This window comes from Phoca vitulina, unplaced genomic scaffold (assembly GCF_004348235.1).
Source record: "Phoca vitulina isolate PV1807 unplaced genomic scaffold, GSC_HSeal_1.0 scaffold34, whole genome shotgun sequence".
In the NCBI taxonomy this organism is placed as follows: Eukaryota; Metazoa; Chordata; class Mammalia; order Carnivora; family Phocidae; genus Phoca; species Phoca vitulina.
In genome coordinates this window covers 416287-441826 of record NW_022589737.1, presented here as the reverse complement: position 1 = coordinate 441826, position 25540 = coordinate 416287, and the positions used below count along the sequence as shown (strand labels likewise).

Here is a 25540-nt window from a genome sequence, read left to right as displayed (position 1 = left end):
TGGCCGTGTTGACCAAACCCAGCGCGGACTCAGGTTTGTTCTGGTTATCGTAGGCAGCGGGTCCTGGGCTAAGCGAGGCTCCTCCTCTCCCTCCTCGTCTGTCTGATGAGCAGTTCCCAGTCTCTTGGCCTGGCCTGATGTTACGATTCTCTTACTAGATCTCGTGTTGCAGTGACCATCAGTGCAAGTGGCTGCCAGCTCCCCTGGACACGGTCTCGGCCCAGAGCCTGGCCCTGAACGTCCGTTCTTGCCGTGGCACCCCGGCCGCCCTGCGCTACGCCTGGGCCACGTGGCCTTGTGAATATAAGCAGTGCCCCCTGTACCACCCCGGCAGCGCCCTCCCGGCTCCTCCCTTCGTGGCTTTCCTGGCAGACCTGAGGCCGGGGGGCCACCGCAGGCTTGCCGAATGACGGAGCGGCCTTACGGTCCTTCTCCTGGGCTTCAGTGTGGGTCCTTTAGATTTGGGCATTTCGGTGTTGAAGTGATGATGACAACTATTGCTTTTACAGGCGGCTGGCAGAAAAGCCGCCCCGGCCGGCTCCCAGCCAGCACATGGCTGTTTCTAGATTCTGAACAGGAGATGAGCCAGTGCCGAGAGGCAAACGAGATGCTTGCCTTTTGTCCCTTCGTCAGCCTAGTGTCTTACTGGACTAATTCCCAACTACAAACAAATGAAGCCTCAGGGGAGAGGCTTGTGGAGAGTGCGAAGTGTCACACTTTGTCACCTCACGTCTGGCGTTTGGAAACTCACGGCTGGAAGAGATTTCAAGGCTCATATTTGTGTGTTCTTTACAGACTCTGGCGGGTGGTTACTGAATCTCTGCATAAACTTTCTGAACTTCCCAGCAGTTTTTCCTTATGTGGAACTGAACTCTTTCTAGCCCTGTTTGTGTTCTCTCGTAAGCCAAACAGTTCTGTCCCTTCAGTCGAAATAATGATAATGTGTTCGAAACCAACCAGCCCCGCGTGCAGGCCTGTGGGGAGGCGCGAAGGGGCTGCCTGAGGGAGGAGGAGATGGGGCTTCTGGAGCGGCCCAGGAAGGCGTGCGGGCAGCCAGGGACGGGTGGGGGAGTCAGGCTCCCGACAACATGGCAACAGAGGTCACTGAGAAGCAAACAGTTTCAATATAAATCTCAGGCTTTTTAAGGTAAGAGGTTTACCTATAAAAAGGATAACCCAGCTGGAAGAAAAAAGAGGCTGAAAATAAAGCTCCATGATAAGTGTTTAGGAAAATAATCCAGATGGGACAATTGTGAAAGTGCGCTCTGGGTGGACTGTTAAGAATCATAATGCTTTTTACTGGTTGATTAACAGCTAACAGCACTTGATAATTGTGTCATCTATTGGAATTTGGAAATAAAAGTATAATCTTTAGTGGCATGTATACATTTATAGCCCATCAAAACTGGGTTAGGAACAGGTTTGTAAATTGTCCTTTGAAGCATGAGTAGCTTCCACTCCCTTAATGGGAAAAAGAACTAAAACAAGAAGCACCTGACCCCAAGGGGCCCCAGTATAGCTCTGAGCATCCGGAACGGTCAGTGCCAGGATTTATTTCGTAGAAAACCAACACAACTATGCAGTCTACAAGGAACTTTGGCTCCTCTGAGGACTTCCTAGTGTAGAATTAACTCCCAACACCCATACTTTGACCTCATATGCATCTGACCTAAGGGGAACCACGAACCTAGGAACAGACTCCTGAGAAAAAGTAAATCTACCCTCCCCTCTGCCAACACACATGCACACAGGGGCTGTTCTAATTTGCAGGTGGCTCGACGTGGGCAGGAACCCTATGCCCAGGCTCCTTCCTCGCCCAGTAACTGAGTGAAGTACAGGGGGAAAATTAGCTTCAGGTAGTAAATTAATGAGAAGTCATGTGAAACTTCATTTTTAATGGCTGAATAATTTAAAACATTCTGCAGGAATTCAGTTTATTTTCCAAATGAAAATAACTTTTTACTATTTGAAAAATGAAATTTGTTAATTATTGTAGATTTGGACACTAACAAAAAGAATAAACAAGTAAAAATCACCCCAAAATTCATCATTTGGCAAAAAACATTTACTATTTTGGTAAACATTCATTTGATTTGCTTGGGCTATATTTTACACACTACACGTCATATTATTTTAAATCTGTTTTTGACTTACTCTAGTAAAATACTCTTCCTGTGTAAATTGAATATAGCTTAAGTGTTTTAGTTTATGGGAGCCCCCTACTTTATTTAACCAATTTTCCATTAGTGGACATAGAGGTTTGTTCCGATTTTTCCGTTATAACGAATACTGTGATGAATGTGATATGCAGACATCATAGCGCACTTACCTCCTTAGGATCCTTAATGTGGAATAACAGTTTTAAGGAAAATATGTTTAAAATTTTGATACCTACAGATTAACTCTCCTGAAGGGTCCAACGGTGTACAGTCCCACCAAGGTAAAGTGCCCACCAAAGTATAGCGTTTAGCCTCACTCCCAGCGACACTGGATATTGTCAAATTTAAATCTTTAACAATCCAATAGATGAAAAGATGTCTTAAGTATACTTGAGGGGGGGGGGGGTTCAAGTTTTTAAAAAATGATCCACAGTAAAAACATTTTATATTTATTCCATGTACCCCTTTCATGTGTATGCATGTGATTTTTACATAAATACATTATGTACACACTATAGTTGAAACCCAAATTTCAACGTTTGGACATGTGACACATTCTACTAAGTTCTAATTGTTTTATTTAATTTAAAAACAGAGGTCTTGACTCCCTAAGTTTAGGAACAAGCAGTGGGTGGAGATCTGTAGTTTGAAAACCACTCCTCTAGGAAGGCTACAAAGTAAATACTCTTATGAAAGCAAACAGCACGATAACTTATTTAAAAAACGTCTTCCTTAAAATGAGCTCGTTTTGGCGTATTTCACTCCGACCGCACTACAAGGGGAAGACCCTCGCTCCGTGTTAAAGCAGCTGTCCCGTCTGCGCAGGCGCGCGTCCAGCCAACTTAGGCGGCGAGGAAAGGAAGGCCTGAGAGCTCGGACAGCTCTGAGTCATCCCCCTTGAGCCCCTGGCTTGCTGTTATCCAGATTTTATTTTTTTGTACTGTGAAAGCTACACAGACTTATAAAAAGACTGCAGTGAAGAGTCATAAAGTGAACGGCGGTTAGTTTCGGGTACTTCCGTGGCCAGTGCGCTGTGCTCTTAGCGTGGCTGTCCGACCCCTCCCTCCGCCGGCGCATCTACTCCTGGGGCACAAGATCCCCCTTCTTGTTGTCCCCAGTCAGCAGCTAGGAACTGCGGCACAGCGACACCTGTCACCACTCGTTCCCCGGTCTTCCTGTTCTGGGGTCCTTCCGTGGCTGCCTTCTGGCCGGCCCGGGTACCCGGCTGGCGGCCAGCGAGGGCAGCCCCCACGGCTCTGCTGTGGTCCGGCTCAGGCGAGGCGGGAAAGCTCCCCGTCGGCGTCATAGGCAGGCCAACACATCCAGTTGCATAGAATACAGTCATGTTATCAGCTGGCTAGTGAAGGAACGGGGGGAGCCTGCCGCGCGGGACGGGGGCCGCCCCCCCGACGCGCTGTATCTCTGTTATCGTGTGCACTCAGTTTATTCAGCGACAAGCACATTCTCGGATAAGGAACAGCAAAGGGGGCGGACAGGATTACAGAGGACTTTTTGATTTCCTTGAAGGATGTGACGTGTGAAGAAGACGAACGGCGTGCCTCAGCCTGGCCTCTCCAGCTTGGGGACAAGTAGCACTGGGCTGTGATCCCAGCGACGTGAAAAGAGAGCAGCTTCTTGGGTAGCAGGGGCCAGGACTTCATTCCTGGAGCTAGGAGCAGAATCCAGGGGCAAGGCTTTCAGACTCCTACCTCTCCCTCCCGAGTCGGCAGCCTCCTCTCACTCGGGCTTACAGAACACTAAGTTTACCTCAGGCAGGGCTAAGCAAAAAAAAAAAAAGGAAAAAAAAATCCTGATTACAACAAGATGAAAATAAGCAGATTTGTAAAGAGAAATTTATTGCTAAAAATAAAGCAGCTGAAGTTTTTCCCAGGGAACACTGTCACCACAGGAGCCTCTGTGACAAAATGTGTTGGTATCTCCTTCGCTCCTCAAGTGCTGTCTTCTTCCATATCTGGAGTTTTACTTTAAGTTAAATGACATGCTATGCGACGCCCTCCTGCTCAGTCTGAAGACGGAGTCGGGCTACACTGTGACAGAGACTTCAGGTGCTGCAGGTGAGTGTCCACCAGGGGTTCGTGCGTCAGGAACACGGGTTCGTAAGAAGACACGAAGGGTGTGGGCTGAAGCTCTGGAAGGTCCAAGGATCCTGGAGAAGAAAATTCCTTCAGTTCCACTGCTGCCTGGGAATCTCAGGGGACTGATCAAGACACACGGACGTCCTTTCAATTCCTAACACCCTTAACGTCTGTCAGCCGAATCTCGCCCTTGTTTGGTAAGACAGGACAGAAACTTAACTTTTACAACGAAGAAAACCGTGGCCAGGACAGATTACGTGATTTGCCTAGGGTTATACAGTATATTAGAGGGAGAGAGTGAGAATTTTAATTCTGTTATTTCCAGTCCAGAGCTCTCCCTGTATCACCCAAGGCCAGATCCCTGATCGTTCCACCCATTCGTGGCGGGGAATCCACTGAACACAGGCGGGACCAAGGCCATGACCTGGTCCCCTTGGCTTCATTTGAAATTTTAGTCCTGCACAGTAGACTCTCCCCTGGAGCCCCGCTTGGGTCTTACTTAGGTTAGAAAAAGAGAAAGCCTAATTTCTCCGTGGGCCCCGCCTCACCCCGACGGCAGCCGCTCCCCGTGACTGCCCCCAGCACTGCTGGGGAGCCCGGCAGGCCAGCCAGCCCGTCCTCGCGCCGGGGGCTCTCTGTGGTCGGCGCGGTGCAGTTTCTATCCCTTGCTGCCCAGCTATTTGCAGTAGTCAACTCTGAATGAAGAGCAGAGGGCGGCCTAAAAACAGTCCACTTTCAAACCAGAAGGTAAAGTTAAGATACCTTGCAGAATGGGATCACTATGATCTTCACCAAAGGCCTGTCTCTGAAAGGCTTCGAAGCTTACAGTCGCATCATTCTCTGGCAGTCCTTGGGGCAGCTGCCCATCTCCGGGTTTCCACACATCAAATTTCACCCACTGGTAACTGCAGGATCAAGGGACATCGTTGTAAGGGGTGTCTGTTAGCTGTAATAACCCATTCTGACTTCCAGAGAGATCAGGTATTTTCTCCTCTAGGTCTCTCCCATATGTATCTAAAAATCATATTAACAAAGAAACTAAGAGAAGATCGGTGTCTGCAGGACTTGGCAACCCTTCTGCGGTCATGGTCCTCACAGACGCTGGTAATTCTACCACAGTGGGGGGCTGGCTCCTGCTCACTTGAGGCTGGGGACTAACACTGAGGCACACTGGCCGCGGAGCAAGCACGCTCTGCACACAGAAGCAGCTCAGTAAGCGGAAGAACGAGCGAAGCAGTAACTGCCGGTCACAGTGCTTCTCTCAAGGGAATGGATTTGATCACACTTACTTGACGCATTTTCGAGCTCCTGGACAACTCTGGATCAGGTTGTGAATAGTTGGATGAGAAAACCCAAAAAAGTCAGCTCCAGATGGAAGCAGGTTGGGCATTAGTTTCCCCCTAAATAGGAGAGGAAGGATTTGTAGTTTACAAGTCGAGATGGAGAGGAGAATGGGTTTAGGAATGGACTCTGGGTATGAATGCAGAGAACACACTTTCTTGACTTGGATACTCTGGAGAAATCCGAAGGATTTCTGGTAAGAAATATAAAGGATGCAGGATAGCTTTCTATAGATAGGGGATCTCCAGACATTAAACACAAGGAAAGTCTCACTGTACCACAAGCGATCTCTTTAGACTTGTCTGTCTTCAAGCTTCAACTTACATAGCAGCACTTATGGTCTTGAGCAGTTCTGCGTGACAGGCGTCTGCAGAAGAGGTGACAATGGCGTTCTGGGGGTCATCTTCAGGAACAATTTCAAACTGAGAAAGATCAAAGGGCAATGAGATCAACCCTGAAGAAGGAAGTAGTAGAAAGTCATCCTACTCCTATAACTACTTCTTCACTCTAGATCTTGAAGCTGAAGTATATGATACTAGAAGGTGGGCACAATTTCCTAGAGTCCTGTTAAAAATTCAAATGAGTCCAAGAAAACACAGAAAGTCCTCTGACTGTTTCAGTTCTATACACCTTGCCTGACGGCTCTCCAGTGGCCAACACTTAATTTGCTACATACCTTTCCTATCTACTTACTTACATCTTTCAGTACAAATACAAATAGTATTTTTTTTTATTTTTTAAAGACTGATTTATTTTAGAGAGAACAGCACCAGTGTGGGGAGGGGCAGAGAGACAGAGAGAAAGAGAGAGAGGGAAAAAGCAGACTCCCTGCTGAGGGGGAGCCTGACTTGGGGCTCGATCTCATGACCTGAGCCAAAATCAAGAGTTGGATGCTCAACCAACTGAGCCACCCGGCACCCCACAAATGGTATTTTAGAAATACATGAGATCAAATAAGATCATGTAACCTTACGTTTACTTTGTAGTATCTAGGAGGAAGGCCATTTTTACTGCAAGCCTCGTTTATTTTTTGAATTGCAAAATACCCCGAAGCAAGTATCTGTAATATCTATATATCTATCTATGTCTATAATATCCATAATATTGAAGCAAAATATCTATTAAAAAAACCCCTTAAATCAAAATTATACTGAGGAATTTTTGCCAAGAAAGTATTTTTGTAACAAATACTATCTAGCCAACTTAATTCCTTGACCAGTTTTCTATAAGTTCAGTGAATTTTTGCAAAGAAAATATTTCTGTAAGAAGTTCTATTTAGCCAATGAAATTCCTTGACTAGTGTTCTATAAAGTTCAGTTAAACAGTATCCATTTTTCCAAAGAAGACACACAGATGGCCAACAGACACATGAAAAGATGCTCACCATCACTCATCATCAGGGAGATACAAATAAAAATTACAATGAGGTATCACCTCACAGTGGTCACAATGGCTAAAATTAACACAGGAAATAAGTGTTGGTGAGGACGTAGAGAAAGGGGAACCCTCGTGCACTGTTGGTGGGAATGCAAATTGGTGCAGCCACTCTGGAAAACAGTACGGAGTTTCCTCAAAAAGTTAAAAACAGAACTACCCTATGACCCAGCAATTGCACTACTGGGTATTTACCCAAAGGATACAAACATAGTGATCTGAAGGGAAACATGCACCCTCATGCTGACAGCAGCATTATCAACACGGATAGCCAAATTATAGGAAGAGCCCAAATGTCCATCGACTGATGACTGGATAAAGAAGAGGTGGCATATACACACACATACACACACACACACTAGAATGTTACTAAGCCATCAAAAAGAATGAAATCTTGCCACCTGCAATGACATGGAGCTAGAATGTATTATACTAAGTGAAATAAGTCAGAAAAAGACAGTATCCTATGATTTCACTCATATGTGGAATTTAAGAAACAAAACAGATGAACATAGGGGGAAAAAAAGGAGAGGCAAACCATAAAACAGACTCTTAACTAGAGAGAATAAACAGGTTTACTGGAGGGGGGGTGTTAATGGGTGATGGGGATTAGGAGGGCACTTGTGATAAGCACCGGGTGCTGTAGTAAGTGATGAATCACTAAATTCTACTCCTGAAGCTAATATTACACTGGAATTTAAATAAAAATTTAAATAAAAACTTAACAAAAACCAACACTGGAATTTAAATAAAAACTTAACAAAAACCAAAACAAAAAAACCAGTATTCAGCTTTTTAATGTTTACTTTAATCAAATTATTCCAAACAGGATTAATTTATTTTCTGTATATTTTCAAACAATCATGTGCATTATTGATCATTTTTTAGAATCCAAAATCTACTTTACTGAGTATGGTTTCTGCAGCTGTTAAGTTTTCTTCTGCAGTTTTTATTTCAATTATACTGTGTCAAATTTTAGAGCTCTTTCAATTTTGTCAATAATTGTGAGTTTTAGTCAGTGGTTTTGTTACTTCAACCAACCAATGACATATGTTTCAAGTTGAAGATACTGATGGTTTATATTTATTTCTTAGCCATGCATGAAAAAAAAAACGCAAGTAATTATCTTCAAATATTCCAGGATGGCTCTCTTATTTGGTACTGGGTCACATCAATTCCAATCTTTCATATTGTATGCACACTATTCTGTTTTGCACAAAGAGCAAATAAAAGGCCAAAATCTCATATTTTAATCTTGGAGAGCTTTCCTTGTTTGTATGTATAACTCTACTTCATTCTTTTAACTGCTACATAATATTACACAAGGTGGATAAATCTTAATTTTTAACCATTCTCCTACTGATGCGTATTTCAGCTATTTCTAATTTCTTGCCATTGCATACAATGCCATAATGTATATTGTTATATGTAACTCTTTTATTCACAATTGCACATTTTTCTAGGAAATACTCGAATACCTAGCAGTATTCTGGGTCAAAGGACACACATATTAAACTTGTTGATATTGCTAAGTTGCCTTCCAAAAGACTGGAAATTTTCACTCATACTAATGCATACTTGTTTTCCTATACCCTGGCCAACACTAAATATTATCAGTCTCTCTGCTGTTTGCCTATGAGCTAAGTAAGACCTTTTTATTTGCATTTCCGTAATTGCTAATGAGGTCGTTCTTACCAACCACCTGCACTGTTTCTATGAAATACCTGTTGTATCTGATTGCTTTTTATATTTGACCACAGGAGCACTTTATCTGGATATTAATCCACTGTTACATATTTTCTTCCTGTTTTTTGCTTGAGTTTTAACTTGGATTACTGGGTCTTTTGTCATTTATTAAATTTTTAATGGTCAAATCTGTTACTATTTTCCTTTATGGCTTCTACATTTCATGCCTTGCTCAAGAAAAGCTTTCACCTCAAAGATTATAAAAATATTCTTCTATATTTTCTGTTAACATATAGTATAAAACATTCTATAAAGCTAAAGTAATTAAAAGTCCTAGTAGCATTTATAAACAAAGAGATGAAAAAGAACCATCTGGAAGCATACTCAAGTGTAATATGCATTATATGCACACTAGAGATACCACATCATGTTAGTTGGAAAAAAAAGGAATTAAACCTCACGATATACCTGAAAATAATGTCCAGAGGGGTTAACAAGCTTTAAAAAAAAAAAAAAAAAAAAAAAAGGACACTAAAAACCCCGCAAACTCTTCTTTTCAGAAATATTTCAGCAGTTTGTCTTTAAAGAAATTAGGAATCGGCTTGTCGATATCCATTACAATCCTATTAAATTTTGATTACATTTGCACTGAATTTATAATTTGTTATAAATATGGTATATTGCTACAATAAGTCTTTCTGTTAGAGTACTTTCTAAACAGAACTCCTGCAATGGTCAGGTCATCTGAACACTCACATGTACCTAACGGTGCTCTAACCAGGATTGGGGTGGTGCGGTATTATCCGCATGCATCAGGCAGGCTCTCAGCTTCTGCTCAAAGGTTCCTTTCCTTGCCTCTACCTCCTTCCACCCAACTTTCTAGTGATCTGTAACATCACCAGACAGGGAAGCCTGGAACTTTGAAAATGGTCTATTTTTTCCCAATGATCAGAGGTGATGGCTGGGGAAAATGAACTGCCTTGAATCACAGCAGTGGGAAGGATGAACAAAGGTATTTCCTAAGACTAAGGTTCACGTCTCCCAGGTCCTTCAGAGTGTGTGCAATCAGAAACCAATATGTAGTTTCTTTGCTTCCTCCATTTTGGTCCTTCTTGAAATGGCAGAGTATCAGAATCATCGCTCTGGTACACAGGCGTGCGCGTCACACATAAGGAGGCTTGCTCAGCCTCACCATCACCATAGCAACAGTACAAGCAGCAGGGCTCAAAGGAAAGGGCGTCAGGATGAGAGTCAGCCAGGCAGATTCAAATCCCAGCTCCAGCACTTAACAACAAAGGTCTGACTTAGGGCCAATCGCTTTTCTGCATCTTGGAGTTGCCCAAATGGTTATTATACAGTATGTACTCTAAGGGTCAAAACAGGTAATACCTATTAAGTGGCTGTCACAGAGAAGGTTCTCAAAAAAAAAAAAAGAAAGAAAGAAAAGGAAAAGAGCGGTTATTCGTAGAGTGGGTACCTGAGGCTGCATGCCACCATCCTTGATCTGGCAGGTATACAGACACTTCCGGTCTGGGCACCTGACACTGGCATATATTCGAGTACTGCAGTAGCCCACGGGGTAGATGGCGCGCTCATCATGGAAGCCAGGTCGGTCGGTGATGATCTATAAGAAAGATTTCCCAATCTGCGACTGAGGTCGCTGGAGAATTCAGGAGTCCAGTGTACTGTGGTAGCCTTTAAGACCACTTTGGGGCTGCAAAGAGTGACTCGAATCACAGAGAGAAAGTGTGTAGGCTGGGCAGCAGACAAAACTGACCTGGTTTCCTAGGGACTGGAGGTTTTCTGGGGTTGGTCTGGATCAGCAAGGGGCTGCGGCTAATGGGAACAGGGAGGGAAGGCTCAACCCCATTCCCATATTTCTGAGTCTCCTCTCTATGTATCGCTGGTCTCACTCACCTCCCCCAGGCTATATACTGTTAGACCCCCCAGTCCGATGGGGAACACAGGCCGTCCTGAGGGATCCAGGGCAATGGGCTGAACCAGCTTGCGAGCACCTCCCTCCATTTTCTTTTTCTTGGATGTTTTCTTCAGAACTGAAACGCAAATCTGGGGTCACCCACTTTAGGCCCCTCCCAATGCTAAGGGGAAGGGAAAAATTTACACGTGAATGCTAAGAGCAGTAAGCCAATCCTGCTTCTATATACTCACTGAATGGGCACATGGGACTTTCCCCCAAAGCCCAGAGTATCCTTCTAACCCACCCACCTGGCAGTGGCTAATTTTAATATTAGTGCCTAAAAGGCTTCCACTTTTTAAGGCCTCTTACTTCATTTATCAGATCAGAAATTTCCCAAGCCATCTGTGTGCTCAAAAGGCCACCTAGCCCATTTCCCTGCCTCTAGGAAAGACTGAACTGAAGGCAACCTGGGGAACTGGGGGTGTGTGTGTGGGGGGGAGGCCTGAGCCTGCTCCCTTCACATTTAACCAGGTCTGTCTAGAAGTCCTCCACCCAAAGTGGCTCTAATACACTTGCTTCCCGAGGGCTATTAGGGCTATTTAAGGATCAGAGGAGGGTTTAAGGACATCTGTGGTCGTGTGTGTCTATCAGTAGTTCCAGGTCTTTGCCATTAGTCATTGGGCCACAGGGGCAAGTGATATCCTCTCCCCAAGGTACCTTCCAGTTTGTTGTTCTCTTTGCCTTTTTCTTTTTTCTCCTTCTTGGATTTCTTCCCAAATGGTTCCTCAGCCCCAGTGCTGGGCCCAGAAATGGACCCAGCTCCCTGTATAGCTCCCACAGAGCTGGCCACACCGTAAGTCAGGGGCAAACTGGAGCCGTGGGCGGGAGCCGCAGCCTGTGCCTCCCCTTCTGTGAGGGCCTGAAGCTGGAGGAGCTTCTTTAGCAAGTACCTGAGGTTGGGAAGGAAAGGGCGCAGAGGTATGAACTTCTGGTTTATCTCAATTTGGTATTTTATTCAAGTACTGGAGAAGCCAGAACTATATACTAAGATTATTACACTCATAAAAATAATGTTCTTGGGCCCAGGGACTAATGAAGCTCCAGAGGACAATACGTCAAGGAGCCAAAGATAAGGACTGTAACTTATCTCTCTTGCATCTAAAGATGTTGATGATGAAAGGTGTTACGCTTCCAGAGGGCACATACCAGGACCTGTTTATGTATATATTTTATATATACCCACTGTGCTTTGCACAGAGTAGTACATACTGAGTATTTGTGGAATGAGAGGCAGTTTCTTTTATCCCTTCTCTTTCTCTCCCTTGGGGAGTTACAAGAAGATAGCTCATTAGATGTGGCAAGAGGGCTGTGTTAGAAAGATGAGTAAAGGAGCTGTCTCATCCCCAGGGTCCAACACAACTTGGGTAAATGGGAACCAGTACTAGAGGTTGTGAGTTTCTCTGTACTTGATCAGTAGCCAATGGGTTGTAATGCACAAAAATTCCACTGGAGAAAAATTCCCAGAACAGTAACACCATATCAATCACTGAAAATGTGATTCTGAACACAAAATGAAGGCAGCTCACCGTCTTTCTTCTTTCGCTTTAAGAAATTTTTCCTCCAGACGAGCAATTTCATCACAAATAGCAGCATTTTCCTTTAAGAAAAATTTTTGGATATAATCACATAAAAAGAGTAAAAGATCAAAGTATTACTCTGGGAAGAGGAGCTGTATTTCTCTTTTCTTTTTTTTTTTTTTTTTTTGAGAGAGAGCTCACACGCAGGAACGAGATGGAGGAGAAGGTGGGGGGAAAGGGCTGAGGGAGTGGGAAAGAGAGAGAATCCTAAGCAGGCTCCATGCCCAGCGAGGAGCCCAACACAGGACTCGATCTCATGACCCTGAGATCATGACTTGAGCTGAAATCAAGAGTCAGGTGCTTAACAGACTGAGCCACCCAGGCACTCCAAGAAGATCTATATTTCAAACCAAAGAAGTGTTGCTGGGTGAGAAGGATGAGCTACTCTACCTTGCAGAGAAACTATTAAAAAAACCTACAGTAAAGGCAGAGTCAAGTTCCACTATGGGCAGGGTAATTACATAACTTATTGAAACTGGGGCATATTTGAGTGAAAAGGGGGTGCTATTAATTATTATGCCAGTACAGTATGGTCGACAAGGGTCTCCTAGGCAAACCAAGATGTATGATCACCCTAATTAGGGTATTGGCAGAGAAAAGGGCATACTGCTTAAATCCATATATGCTTAAATTTAATCCTTACAAATATGAGAAATACATTCCTAAGTGCCTTGACTCTTGGGGAGCTTATAAAACCAACCTAACCCAAAGCATCCCATGGAATATGAACCTTAAAGAGAAAAACTGGACAGAATAAAATCAACTCTAGTATGCAAAATTCTTAAACTTCATAATCTACTTATGTGTACTCAAGTATCATCTTTCTGCCTCAATCTGTTTCCCAAGCATCAGTTGTAAAGGAAATGCTCTCATCTGGGTGTTCCACAAGTGGGACCTCAAACTCTTAATGTTCAGACTTTAGGTACCTCTGACATGTAGAGGACAAAAGAAAGGGACTGGCCAATGAAGTAGCAAGTCCTCTTAATTCTACTTTCTTCATTTGTCTCCAGAGCACACAAGTGCTAAATAAATGCTTTTGAAAATAACGTTCTCGTTTCCAAACCTTCCCTTATCCTTCCAAAAATGTTGAGAGATGTCCAAAGCTTTTGGTAGAAAGAAGAGGTAAGGTGGTGATTCAGCCATGGAAGCACATTCGAGGACTCATTCCCTGCTTCCCAGCACTGAGGCAAGCTGGAGCAACCAGAATACCGCCACTCAAGTTGTGGCCGGCAGGCCAGTTCACTTAATAAACTCAGCGCCTCTACAATAAAAGAACAGCAGGAATACTTGAGACTCAAGGGATTAGAAGGGGGTAAATTACTGAAAGCTTCACGTGCCTGTTGAGGGAAGAGGTCAGTTGTGCGTATTCGGGGTGCGGAAGTAGTCAACTAGGACCAGGGTGTCTAAGTTGGATTCAGGGCTCTGACACAGTGCCCTTGAGCAAATCATCTCTCTGGGTTTCAGTGTTGCCATTTTTTAAAAACAATGCCTCACTCTAGGGTTCCCTTGAGAATCAAACGCCTTTCCAAGAGTTTTGCGGTAAGAACGACAATGACTGAAACTTACTGGCACCTCTTCTAGGTGCCAAGCACTTCACTTCCCTCACTTAATCTTCGCAACTCCGAAAGGTAGTTGGCTCTCACGGGTCGGGAAAGAGAAGAGTACAGAAACTACCTAATTTGTCCAAGGACACAAGGCTAACGAGAAGTGACGTGTACTGCAAAAGCTAACACTACTGTTCCTGCCACTCTGGGAGGGGAACGGTGTGGGGAAAGATGTCGCGAATCATGAGTGTCGAGGCGAAGGGCCGAGCGACGGTCAGACTCACAAACACGGTGGCTTTGGCCGCTTTGCGCAGCCGCAGGTACTTGAGCCGGTACTTCTCGTTCTGGCTCTTCTTCGGGAGCTTTTTCATCCTGGCCTTGCCGGACTGCAGCGGCGCCCGCGGCGAGGAGGCCGGGCCGCCCAGCAGGCTCATGGTCCGGCCCCGCTACGGGGCCTCCAGGGCGCGGCCGGCATCGGCTCCTGGGCCGAAGAGCGCCGGCTTCGTCTCGTCTGGGCTGCCGGGATCCGGCCTCTTAGGAATCTATCCTTCCAGAACGTTCCCAAGGCGGACGGCCGCGCCAGAAGTCCGGCAACCGACCTCAGCCCCGGGCCTCCCCGCACTTCCGCGTCTGCCTCGGAAGTAAGTCCTGCCCGGAAGTTACGTAACGGCGCCGGCCGCGGGTAACTTCCGGGGCGGTGAGCCTGCGGTGGTCGCGGCTGAGCCTGCGGTGGTCGCGACAGTGCCGGTCGGCGGACCCGAGCGGGGAGGCGGCCGGGTGAAGGTGGCGGGAGACGGTTTTCTGTGACTCCGCGCTGTGTGCGTAGCTGGAGTGTGTGGAGCTGACGCCTACCCCCCCCCCCCCCGCCCCGTATTCCCGGCGCGAATCTCACACTTGCTCCCGCCGGCCCACTGGGTTTCAACGCGTTTCCCACACTTCTTAACACAGGTCTTCCCGGATTGTGGGACGCACTTGAACCCAAGTGCTGGGACTGCGGCTTTCTTGTATACGGCTCGCAGAAAGGTTTCTTGAGAGCCTATTAGGCCGTGATTTTACTAGGATCCGGGACGACACTAGTGAATGGAAAAAAAGGCCTCTGCCTCCTCAGGTTAGAATCTAATAGGGAAGACAAGATCTAACACGCAATTTTAATAACATGTTAGCACTAAGTAGGCACTCAGTAAACGTTTCCTTGACGAAACTAAAAGTATGTTTATAGCTAACTTTGTAACCGAGGTCTATCTAAAATCATCAAATAAGGAGGGTAGACAATTGTTTACGAAGCGGTATAGGTAAAGGCTCAGGTTTGGAAGATGAAAGGCATGTATTCCTGCTTATTCCAGCAGTGCCATAACTAGCTGAGTGAGCCTCTACGTCATAGGTTTTTCCTGTTTAAAACTGAATATACTGTTTAGAATAATGGGGGCTAATGAGGGTTCTAAGTTGTAAGGTACTCTTACTGATCTAAAATATAATTACAATTACATATTCAAAATGTAGACTTCTAGAGTTGTATATGGAAATTAAGGAAACCATGTACATAGTTAAAACAAGTGAATTACTGGAGAAAAATGTAACGCTAATGGGTATAAGTAACTTATAATCAGAGTTCAAAAAGAGAGGTTTAGAATTGATGACCCAGGTATGTCATTTCTGCAAATTAAAAAATAGTGACAGGGTCTGACAAAATGGTTTTAACACAGCGGAGTCTTAGGAAAGTTCTTTTATGTCCCTCCGTATTGAAGGCTGCCCTTGTTGGACTTGGCTGGGAGCCAGTGTGCTTTCACAACCATAACTCAAGGCAGCCATAATAGAATCATTTTTGGAAACTGCCAGGAATATTTTCAGCCTACAAAATATCCACAGTCATACCTTTGCTAGTATAGTTTGCTTCTTGGAACCTGAGAAAAGATAATTGAGTGATAGGGAGAGATTGTCTTTTTCTTTTTTTCTTTTTTTAAATCTGTTTGCCAACTGCATGATTTATTTGCTGTCCAGCTATATTTTGTCCTTGCAGGCTTTGTGATCTGACTTTATTTTCACTATTCCTCTTCATATGCTGGTATCATACCTAGTGGGAGGGAAAGTGTGATCATTGCTTTAGTTTTCAAGCTGCTCTGGCCAATGGATTTCAGTGGAATTTGCATTAAAATATTTTTTCATCATTAGAAACATTTCCTTACAACTTATAAAACACTGTGTGCAAGTTTTAGATATTTAGAAAATACAGTACAAAGAAGATTTTTAAAAATCCATAATGTTGCCACACAGGGTGAGCTGTTTTTAACATGTGTGGTTAATACTTTCATGCATTTTTATGTATGTTAGATAATACAAGGTTTCCTTTTTTTCCACTTACCGTTATTATAGACATTTTGTGGTGTTATTATGACTGCTTTATAAGCATAATTTCAAACGGATCCTTAATATTCTAGTTATGGCATAATAATTTTACATGATTACTTCCATGTTGTTTGGTTTTTGGTCATCAGTTGCTGTGAAGTGCATCTTTGTGCACAAAGCTTTTTTTTATACAAGATTATTTAGGGGCTGGGTCTGTGTGCTCCAAACAATATAACATTGTCAAGCAACGTTCAGTCACTTATTTATTCAGAAGAGTATTTATTTAGTGCCCGCAATGACACAACTTTTAGGAAACTTACTTAAGAGGAAAAGACAGGCACCTGTCTGGGTGCCTGGGCAGTATTAATACAGGGTAATAACTTTTATCTCAGAGGTAGGTATTGAATGATGTGGCAGCACATAGTTAGGGAACAGGGGAGGAGATAGAGAAGCCATGTTGAAGAAAATACGGCTGGGCAGACTCTGAAGGAGAGCTAGTGGCGGCTGGTGAAGAACAGAGGAGGGCATCTTGGGCAGGGGAGACAGCACATTCGAAGGCTCAGCATCATCAGACGCATGGGAGCAATATAATTTTTCTGCTTACCTATATGAGGAAGGGTCTAAATGGCCTATACAAAAATTCTCTGAAGAAATATGCAGCTCTAAAAAGAAATATCCAATGAGAGACAACATGGTATTGTGGGCTCAAACGGGCCTCTGAAGTCAGACCAAGGTTCCATTAAGTCCAGACACAGAAATGGAAGTTAGAAGCTAAAATGGGATAATGAGTCAGAGAAGAGAGAGAAGGGGCAACAGCACTTTACTGTCATTCCCATTTAGTTCTAAGTGGTTGCTATTCAGTGATTGGCTCTAAGTGGAGGAGGTATAGCATCCCCTGGAGGATTAGAAGCACACCTGGACCCATTAGGAGTCATGAAGGAGTCCACAGCCCATAACCCCAGCCCTTGGTGAAGTGAGTTTCTGGTTTAGATGATGAAAACCACCATAGCTCCACCCACAGCTGACGCACGGCCCTGGCCTTGTTCTATGCTGTCCTAACCCCCAAGAGCAGGTAAGTTCCTGCATCATTATCTTCTGGCCCACTCTGCGGGCCACACAGGGTCTGGGCAGGGTCAGTGACTTCCATGAAGCAAGCTGGCAAGTTCCTAGGATTTCAGGCCACACCACAGGGTTTCCAGGGATTTCACGTTTTTATTCACTTGGCAGATTGCCCCACATGCTCTTTGGGTTAAGCTGAGTGTGCATCCTAGAAGGGCCATGGAGTAAATATACAGAGAAGAACCTGCCTCCATAAATAGCCTTTGGAACTTTCTCTCCTTGTAGAATGTCTAGACTTTTAGTTTAGTTTTAGCTTTTTTTTTTTCTATCCTCATAGAATGCTCTAGACCTAATTTTTTTAATTCTTTGACTCTTCAGCTCTAACTTACAGATTTGTTTTCATGTGTTGATTTTACCTTCTCACCTTTAGGAAAACATAATACAGGATGGATGATTCAGCTGAATCCACACTTTGCATTTCTAAAGTGGGTATTTTTGTACATTAGTGTGTGAGGCTTGTGAAGAAGGAGGGAGAGTTTTACTTTCCATAAAATTTCTTGCTCCATGGTTTCTTAACTAAGGGTTTTCATCACCTATTCGGTGGGTGAGATGTTTAGGTTTTGAGGGTTCTAAGCCAGCCAATAATGTCATGAAATCGACCACTGTGTCAATGTTGTGCTTCTGGGTGGTTGTGTCCTTCAAAACACATAAGACACTCAACCAACTAAAAGAGATGAGCTCAGAGATGTTGGCTCGGAGGAAAAGAAGGATCACATTGAGGTCATTGATAGGGCATCCCAGCATCTTTCTGCTGAGGAGATCAAAAGCTGGGAGCATCTCATAGATGGATAGTAGTCGTTTGTCCCACCGACATAGTCGTGTGAGGTTGTATATTATCACTGGAACCAACAGGGTGTATATTGTTATACTGGAGAGACTAGCAATTTGCAAAACTGACAGAGAGGTCAGCCTGCACGTGATCAGATGGGGCATGTGGGTCTCATCACTTAGCAGCCCTGTCTTGACGGAACAGCTGAATTCCTCTTGGGAGAAGACATCCAGGTGGAAGTGGCCAAGGTACAGGTAGATGGCTGAGGTGAAGAGGAGCAAGAGGGAGTTCCTCAGCAGGTAGGTAGCCACTAGGGAATGTGAGCGCTGCTTACATGCCAGGTACCGCTCTAGCAAGGGGAATTCGAAGTATCGTTCTTTCCGTGCCCTGGGCAGGGGAAGAAAGGAAGCAGGGTTAGGAGAGACCATTTAGAACCATATCCTGAGAGAGCCATGTGGGGACATAATGGAATCTGTGCATCCGATGTGGCATTCTTGGCTCACATGAAAATCTGCCTTCCCTGAGCATAACCACTCCTCTCCCCAAAGAGGTGTGTGAGTAGATCTTCATTCTCCAACTAATGAGTGCAATGTGGTCAACCCAGTGAATGATCAGTGAATAACCATTGGTCACACTCGATTTCTGCCCAGCAAAGCAGACTAAACCTTCAAGCTAAAATGGGATCCTTAGGAAGCAATAGGCTTATTGAATTAGCACTGGACTGGGAGTCTAGATAACCACATTCTGGTTCTTGGTCTGTATACTCTGTGGATGATTTTTAGGCCAATTCACCTATTTTATAAAAATAAACATGCTAACAGGTATTTGTTGAGACCTGTGGTGTTCAGGCACAGGTAAGCCAGTCTCAGCTCTGAAGGCGCTTACAGTCTGGCTTGTGGGGAAGAGGCAGATAAGATATGCAAATAGGAAATAAAAATCATGCTTGATTTGTGGCTAAAATGATGGATATAAACCATGGTGTTGTGAAAGTTAGGAGAGAGGTAATGGCGCGGACCACAGTGTTCGGAAACCTTTACAGAGAGTGCTGTCCTAGAGATGGCCTTCAAGAGGTAGATGGAGTCCAGGAAGACAGATGGCAGAGGAGCTTTTTCCAGAGGAAAAAGCATGTGTACAAACACGAGACAGAATACTGTTCAAGTCTCAGCTCAACGCTCCTCTTGGTGGGGCGCCCCCTGGCCACCTGATTTAAAACTGCACCACTCCACCACCCTCCAGCTTTCCTGACCGCCTCACCCAAGCTTTACATTTTTTCCCCTTCAAACCACTTATCTTCTGCCATGTAATTTGCTTTCGTGTTGTGTTTATTTGTTGTCTGTTTCCCCTCAGTAGAATGTGAGCCCCATATGGGTAGGGGTAGCTTTGTCTCCTCCCCACCCCTGCCCCCAACACACGCAGCACACACTGATGGGTCCGAAGCACCCAGAACAGCACCTGGGATGCAGTAAAGGATGCACGAATGCTTCAGTGAATGAATGGTTATTCAGGAGAAGAGGAGGAGACTGCCTGGGTGGAGTGGGAGGTTTCTGTCACTTGGTGGTCAGACGTGTGAAAAAGTAGTTGGTGACAGTGTGTAGAAGGCCTTGGAAAAATAGTTGGGAGAATTTGGGTCTTTTTCTGGAGGCACGGCGGGGGAGGGTCTGAGCGGGGGGGATGGTATATGGAAGGGGTACATTAGAGACATTAGTCCCTTTGTGACTCGGGGTGTTCATCTGTCAACTAAGGAAGAGTCCTTTCTCTCCTCCCTGTAGAGAAATGATAGAAAGTGAGTGAGATGGTGTGTTAAACACTCTGGATTCTTGAGAAGGATGGTACAGAGGAGAGTTTAAAGATGACCCTGCAAGGATATTGTGTTAACGTGCAGTTGAGTCCTTCAGAAAGGGGTGGGAGAGGACACTCACTTCTCCAGCTCATCCCAGAAAACATGCGGGTCTGAGCTCTTCTGCCGGATCTTCAACATGTGCTGCACCAGGCGGATGGAGCGATTATAGGATTTGTCCAGTTCGCTGATGATGAAGAGCAGATCTGAGCTGAGGGCCGGCGCCGCCGCGTATTGCCACAGCAGAACGGGCAGGTACATGACCACAGCCAGGGCCAGCAGGGAGTAGGGGAGGGCCTGTGGGGCGAGAGTGAGCTGAGGAGGGAGGCCCAGGGTGCAGGGGCCTGTAGAGAGAGCTCTGAGTGAGGGGCTCTCATTCCCTGCTTCCTGCCTCAGAAAGGGGAGGCAGGTGGGGAATGAGCCACCACAGGCCCAGGATTTAAGGCTCTCCGCTGACTTGGCTGAATATAGTGAAGCCCAGAGGAGAAGGGATGGTGGGTCTCTCTGCTCCCCAGCTCCACTCCTCAGATCTGGAGTCTGTGTAGGTGTGGAGGACCCCAGGGAGGGCAAAGGGAGGGAGAAGGACAGAAGGAGGGAAGGAAGGAGAGAGAAGGGGAGAAGGGGACAGAGAGAGAACATGAGAACACACCACCTGTTCCCTATGAATGTTAGCCTGGGTCGCTAACCAGAGATCACGGCCAACTGTGGTCACGGCATCGCATCCTGGGGGAGAGCGACCTTCATTCTCAATCTTCATTCTCCATCAACCTCTCTTTCTTTGACTGCTCCAAGTTCTTATTGCTAGGCATCCAGAGTCTGTTAGCTTTCAAAGCCCAGCCAGGGGCCCCAACGTCGCTGAGGGGAGGAGGTCAAATCCCACATCCTCCATGCCTTCCCTGACTCCTCTCCTGTGCGGTGGTCCTTTCATCTCTGCAGTCGTGGTCATGCCAAACGACACCCTCAGGGACTGCCTTGGAATTCGTTGGGGGCCACTTCTGTTATGCATGTACACAAGCTGACATTGAGGTACGTGGGAGTCTTGTGTTCTCAACTAGACAATATGCTACTTGAGACAAGCCACTATTTTGGCCACAGTAAAAACTCTACTTGTTGTAGGCTTTTTGAAGCTACATTTGTGCTAGGTGCTTCACCTGCATGTTTCTTTTGATCATCAGGGGGATGCTGCCGGGCAGGCACTATTAATATCTCTATCTTACAGACAAGGAGACTGAAGCACGAGAAGGTTAAGTGACGTGGCCAGGGTTACACATCTCGTGGGTGGGGGAGCAGGATTGGGAACTAGGCAGTCTGATTTTGGGGCTTATTCCCTTAAAGACTACTTGACTATAGCTTTTCTTGAAGTAGGGATGCTTTTTATATTAGAGGAGAGTTTGAAGAAAAAGAGGGAGGATGCATATTTGGTGGCAGCTAGGTAGAGAAGAAAAAGGTGTGTGTGTGTGTTTCTGAACTAAACACCAGAGACAGGTTAGGAAAACTACACCAGTCCACTGGAGAAAATCAGAACCTTTTCATTCCTGTTCAAGAAATGGCATTTCTTGAAAATAAACTTCACTCCCGGAGATTCTGTTTCAGTGGGTTTTAAGTGGAGCCAGGGAATCTGGGTATAAAGAGCACTCAGGCGATCCTGACAGACCGTTTAACTCTTTTCTGACATTTGAATCCCGTCTGCAATATCTTGACCTTGTTGCCATCTGGATCCCGCTTGAACACTTCCAGTGACAGAGACCCCATGAACTCTTTCCATTAAGTCTCTGGTTTTGTCTGGGTCCCAGACCTGTGTGGCCTTTGGAGGCCTTGTAAACTGTCATAACTGGAAAACGTCATGAGTGACTTCCGATTCAACATCGTGAATTGGACACCCATGACTTCTGCTCCCTCATGAAGCCCCACAAGAATGACAATAAGGGGATAAAAAAGACCTAATTCTATCAGGACAAGGAAAATAGGAGACAAGAGCCATAAAACATTGCAAACTAGAAAGCAGTAGCATGCTAGGAAACGGTGGCCCGTGGGCAGGATGGGGAGTTGAGGCAGGCCAAGCAAGCTGTTTTCGCACCACAGAGCTGGAAAGACCCAGGAGTTGCAGCTATGAGGTACCTCTGAAAATGGACGTACAGGTGGGGCTGCCAACAGGAGTACTGAAAAAACAGACCCACTGATCCTCCCTGTAACGTGATGCACTGAACAAGCAACTGCCCTTTCCATCCCCTGGCAGAGGCTTGTGGTTCACTCTTTGGAAACATTAAACCAAAGAGCTTTTGCACTTGACTCCATTGAGGGCAGGGGAACAGCACTGAGAACTGTGTTAGTTGAGTGAATACTAGGTGCTGAGACCCACAGCTGAGTTCCTAGAGGGTTGGCAGCTGAGCTTAGTACCCACTGCCCCCTGCCCCCTCTGCGCAGATTAAGGATCCAGTGATTCTTCTTGGGGACCCGCCCAAGCTAAAGGATTACACACACCGATATTTGAGGTTTCCCCAGTGAAATGGCCCAAAGGCTTCACTGTAATCAGAAGGCTGGTCAGCCAGCCTCACCCATGGGCACGAAGCTTCCAATCAGATAAAAGTGGGTGACCAAAGATCACCGGATGCTTGAAGAAACACAGGAGTCAATGATGAAAATAAAAAAGTAGGGGGTGGGGTGGTGAAGAGACCAGAGAGAAGACAATGATGTGGCTCTGGCCTGCCCCGCCCCGCCCCGCAGTGGCCAGATGGAGCCCAGCCCACCTTACCTTGTGAGGCCACAGGGACTTCATCTTGTGCTGGCCCAGCTCATCCAGTTCGTGGTGAACAAGCGAGTCCCAGCAGGAACTGTCCACGTAGGCGGCCTGCCGGATGCTGAAGTTACTGGGAGAGAAGCAGCGGATGGGAGGCCCTGGAACAGGAACACGGCTTGGGAGCAGCCCGGAGCTGGAGTGGAGGAATGGGGACCCAGGGATCACCCAGCCGAGAGCCTTCCAGGGGTTGCCTCCACAGCTCTGCCAATTTCCGTCTCTGGCAGGCACTTTCTCCGTCCCAGGCCCCAGTTTCTGGGGGCCGCACGGCCAAGTCACCACAGGTCTGTTTGGCTCAGGCCTGCCCATGTGACTGGCCTTTGACGTGGGTTCTTTCCTCTCGGAGCTCCCCCTGGACTCCCAGACACGTGGGCAGTGGGGGCGCCCCACACTCCTGGGTTTGGGGGTGAGACCTTCCTGAGAGGACTGACATCTTCTAGGTTCTAAACTTTAGAGGGTTAATTGCCTGGGCTTCTGCGCCCACATCCAGAGAAAGGGTGAGCAGGTTGTGCTGAAAGGAAAGTGGGCTCGGTGGGGGGAGAGTTTTGTTTTCCTGTCATTCTCTAGAGAGAGAAAGAAATGGGAACCAATGGTTCTTTCCATCTTGTGGGTGAATGAAGAGGCAGTGCACGGTTGAGATAACCCCTTGGGAAACATAGGAAGCTAATCACACAGCCAGAAAAGAAAGCCAGAAATCCCAGTTCTCAGGAAGTCTACCTTTTCTTTAACAGGAAATTTGCTGAGTTAATCTAGTGCCTAGAACAGCAGATATATGTGTTTGTTCATGTTTGCGTGTGTGGCCACGGTCTGTGGAGAAGAAGGAATGGATTTATTTAGCACGTATGATATGTCAGGCTCTTAACATATGTCCTCAAATCGGAAGCCTGGGAGGGGGAGAGTAGGAGAAGGCTGAGACGGTAAGAGACTCGTCTAAAGCATGGTTGACTAGGACCGTTAGCGGTCCGTTGTCCTGAAAACATGGAACTCCAATCTCTCTCATCCATATGAAAATCAAAATAAAAGTTTATTTTATTGCAATGCATAAAATATATGAAATACTGAGATTTAAACTAAATAATTTTATTATAAAAGTTGGGAAATGACTTTCAAAACTTTCGGTACCTCTGCTCTGTTGGTGCTCTTAACCCCTGCATCGCCTGCCTTTTGGGTAGTGCCCAGGCCAGAGTCACAAAAGCTGGACAGTGTGGGAGCTGTCTCACTTCAGAGCCCAGGCACAGAGGGAACCAAAGCGGGGTCTCTCGTACACCGGGTCTTGGAGGCCACTTACCAGAGGAGAACTCCTGGGCAAATGCCAGGGACATCAGCAACAAGGGGAAGCCCACAGCTATGAACTTGACCATGCGGTCCAGGGGAAGTTCCAGGCGCAGTCCTTTGAGGCGGGGGCCTCTGCGGTCGGGCAGCAGGGCATCTGACAGCATGTATTCTGCAGCTGCGTGTGCGAGCGACATGGTGCCAGGGACCTTCGGGGTGCGGCGGCGGCAGAAAGGGTCCCAGGACAGTGGTGTGGGGAGATGGCCCCTTCAGGCAGCTGGCTTTGAGCGGACAGTGCCTGCAGCCCCAGCCTCGCTGGGATCTGTGCTAGGAGCAGGCACTCGTTCTCTAAATAACCGGCCAGGCCCTGAGCCAGGCATCTGGTAATTAGAGGGAGGCAGAGCTTAGTGGGTCCTCACTGGAGGAGGGTCGGGCGTCAGCCGGGGCTGGTGCCAGGCTGCTCTCTCTGGATTGTCCCCGAGCAGATGGAGCCCCGTGGCTTTATGCTGCCCTCTCATTAATAAAGTATTTTTGGTGGGGTGGTGGAGAGAAGGAGGGTTGTGGAGCCAGGGCCCCCCATGTAATTGGTGTGGAATTTGGGTGGAGATTGCTTAAATCTGTTGAAGGCCCTCATTTTGTGGTTAGGGTGGGAGTGGGGCCCCCAAGACCTAGCTAGGATTGTTGCTCCTACATTGTATTCTTTGTCTCCGTGATGATTTTCGCCTTGGGCCCAGGCTCTTTCCCAGAAACTACTCTATATTTGCTGTTAAATTTCCTTCCCTGCCTCTGGTCTTCTCCCACAGTGTTTCAGCCACATACATACAATTTCCATCTATTTACAATTTTTTTTTTAGCCTCCGTCAGTTCTCTAGAAAGCTGGGGGATGGGTGGCAGTATTTAGTAGTGGAAAGAACATGGCCTTTAAAATTTGGAGGAAAAAGTCTCCCACTGTAGACCTAGCAGTACTCTTTTTTTTTTTTTTTTATTACGTGACTTTAGGCAAGTCACTTTTGGTTCAGTATTCTCATCTATCAAATGATATTATGTTGTAATCTTACAAGATTGTGAGGATTGATTAAGAGTATTGTATGTGAAGGTGCCTTGTAAACTAAAGTATAGGGCAAATGTCAACTCTATTTCAACTTGGTGGAGTTGGGTGGGTGGAAAAGCAAACACTGGGCATAGGGCACTCTTGTCTCTAGCACCACCTCTAGACTTGGCAAGAGAGGACCTGACCTTGGCCTTCACACTGGACCCCTTTGGCTGTATCCTTACAAGGCAAAGAGTCCCTGGGGCTAGGGGGAAGTGTCCATTGGGAGGTAGGCCACTCTCCTAGCACCTGGGACACTGTAATTCCCTGTCGAGGTGGCCCCGGCCTGCTTCCAGGGCCGGTACAGGCCTTCTCCTCAGGTGCGTCCTCCCAAGGGTAGATCATGCTGCTGGTGTGCACTCCTGGGCTTAAGAAATTGCTTGTTGTAGGGATCTGGATAGAATTTAAAAGTCATGGAGTGCCCACACATGTAACTGTGAGGCTTCTGGCAATGTGGGACTTAGGTGGTTTGGGAAGAAGGGATCTGGGAAGTCTGAGGAT

The 25540-nt window shown here is 46.1% G+C and overlaps 3 protein-coding genes across 9 annotated transcripts in view; 1 reads left to right on the top strand and 2 right to left on the bottom strand.

The window, feature by feature from the left end:
- SIAE (sialic acid acetylesterase) overlaps positions 1 to 3975 on the top strand; it is a 54429-nt gene extending 50454 nt beyond the window's left edge. For all 5 annotated transcript variants that reach the window (XM_032426411.1, XM_032426410.1, XM_032426409.1 and 2 more), the window contains one exon: positions 159 to 3975. In XM_032426411.1, the coding sequence (XP_032282302.1) occupies positions 159 to 410 (252 nt within the window). In that variant the 3' untranslated portion in view covers positions 411 to 3975. The remainder of the gene's footprint in view (positions 1 to 158) is intronic.
- A 26-nt stretch (positions 3976 to 4001) lies between these two features.
- TBRG1 (transforming growth factor beta regulator 1) lies at positions 4002 to 14463 on the bottom strand. Of its 2 annotated transcripts, XM_032426414.1 has the most exons (10): positions 14100 to 14184; positions 13198 to 13532; positions 12221 to 12291; positions 11352 to 11584; positions 10634 to 10770; positions 10194 to 10340; positions 5921 to 6018; positions 5545 to 5655; positions 5018 to 5160; positions 4002 to 4326 (listed from the first exon to the last, which is right to left on the bottom strand). In XM_032426414.1, exons 2-10 carry the CDS (start codon positions 13204 to 13206, stop codon positions 4181 to 4183), a joined length of 1095 nt encoding a protein of 364 aa, XP_032282305.1. In that variant the 5' UTR covers positions 13207 to 13532; positions 14100 to 14184; the 3' UTR covers positions 4002 to 4180. The 2 variants fall into 2 exon arrangements, with proteins under 2 accessions (XP_032282305.1, XP_032282304.1); XM_032426413.1 differs by lacking the exon at positions 13198 to 13532 and having other exon boundaries at positions 14100 to 14463.
- Positions 14464 to 14602: 139 nt separating this feature from the next.
- PANX3 (pannexin 3) lies at positions 14603 to 24448 on the bottom strand. 2 transcript variants are annotated; one of them, XM_032426416.1, is made up of 4 exons: positions 23966 to 24448; positions 22636 to 22778; positions 19966 to 20180; positions 14603 to 18433 (listed from the first exon to the last, which is right to left on the bottom strand). In XM_032426416.1, exons 1-4 carry the CDS (start codon positions 24144 to 24146, stop codon positions 17794 to 17796), a joined length of 1179 nt encoding a protein of 392 aa, XP_032282307.1. In that variant the 5' UTR covers positions 24147 to 24448; the 3' UTR covers positions 14603 to 17793. The 2 variants fall into 2 exon arrangements, with proteins under 2 accessions (XP_032282307.1, XP_032282306.1); XM_032426415.1 differs by lacking the exon at positions 23966 to 24448 and having other exon boundaries at positions 22636 to 23684.
- Between the last annotated feature and the right edge of the window lie 1092 nt (positions 24449 to 25540).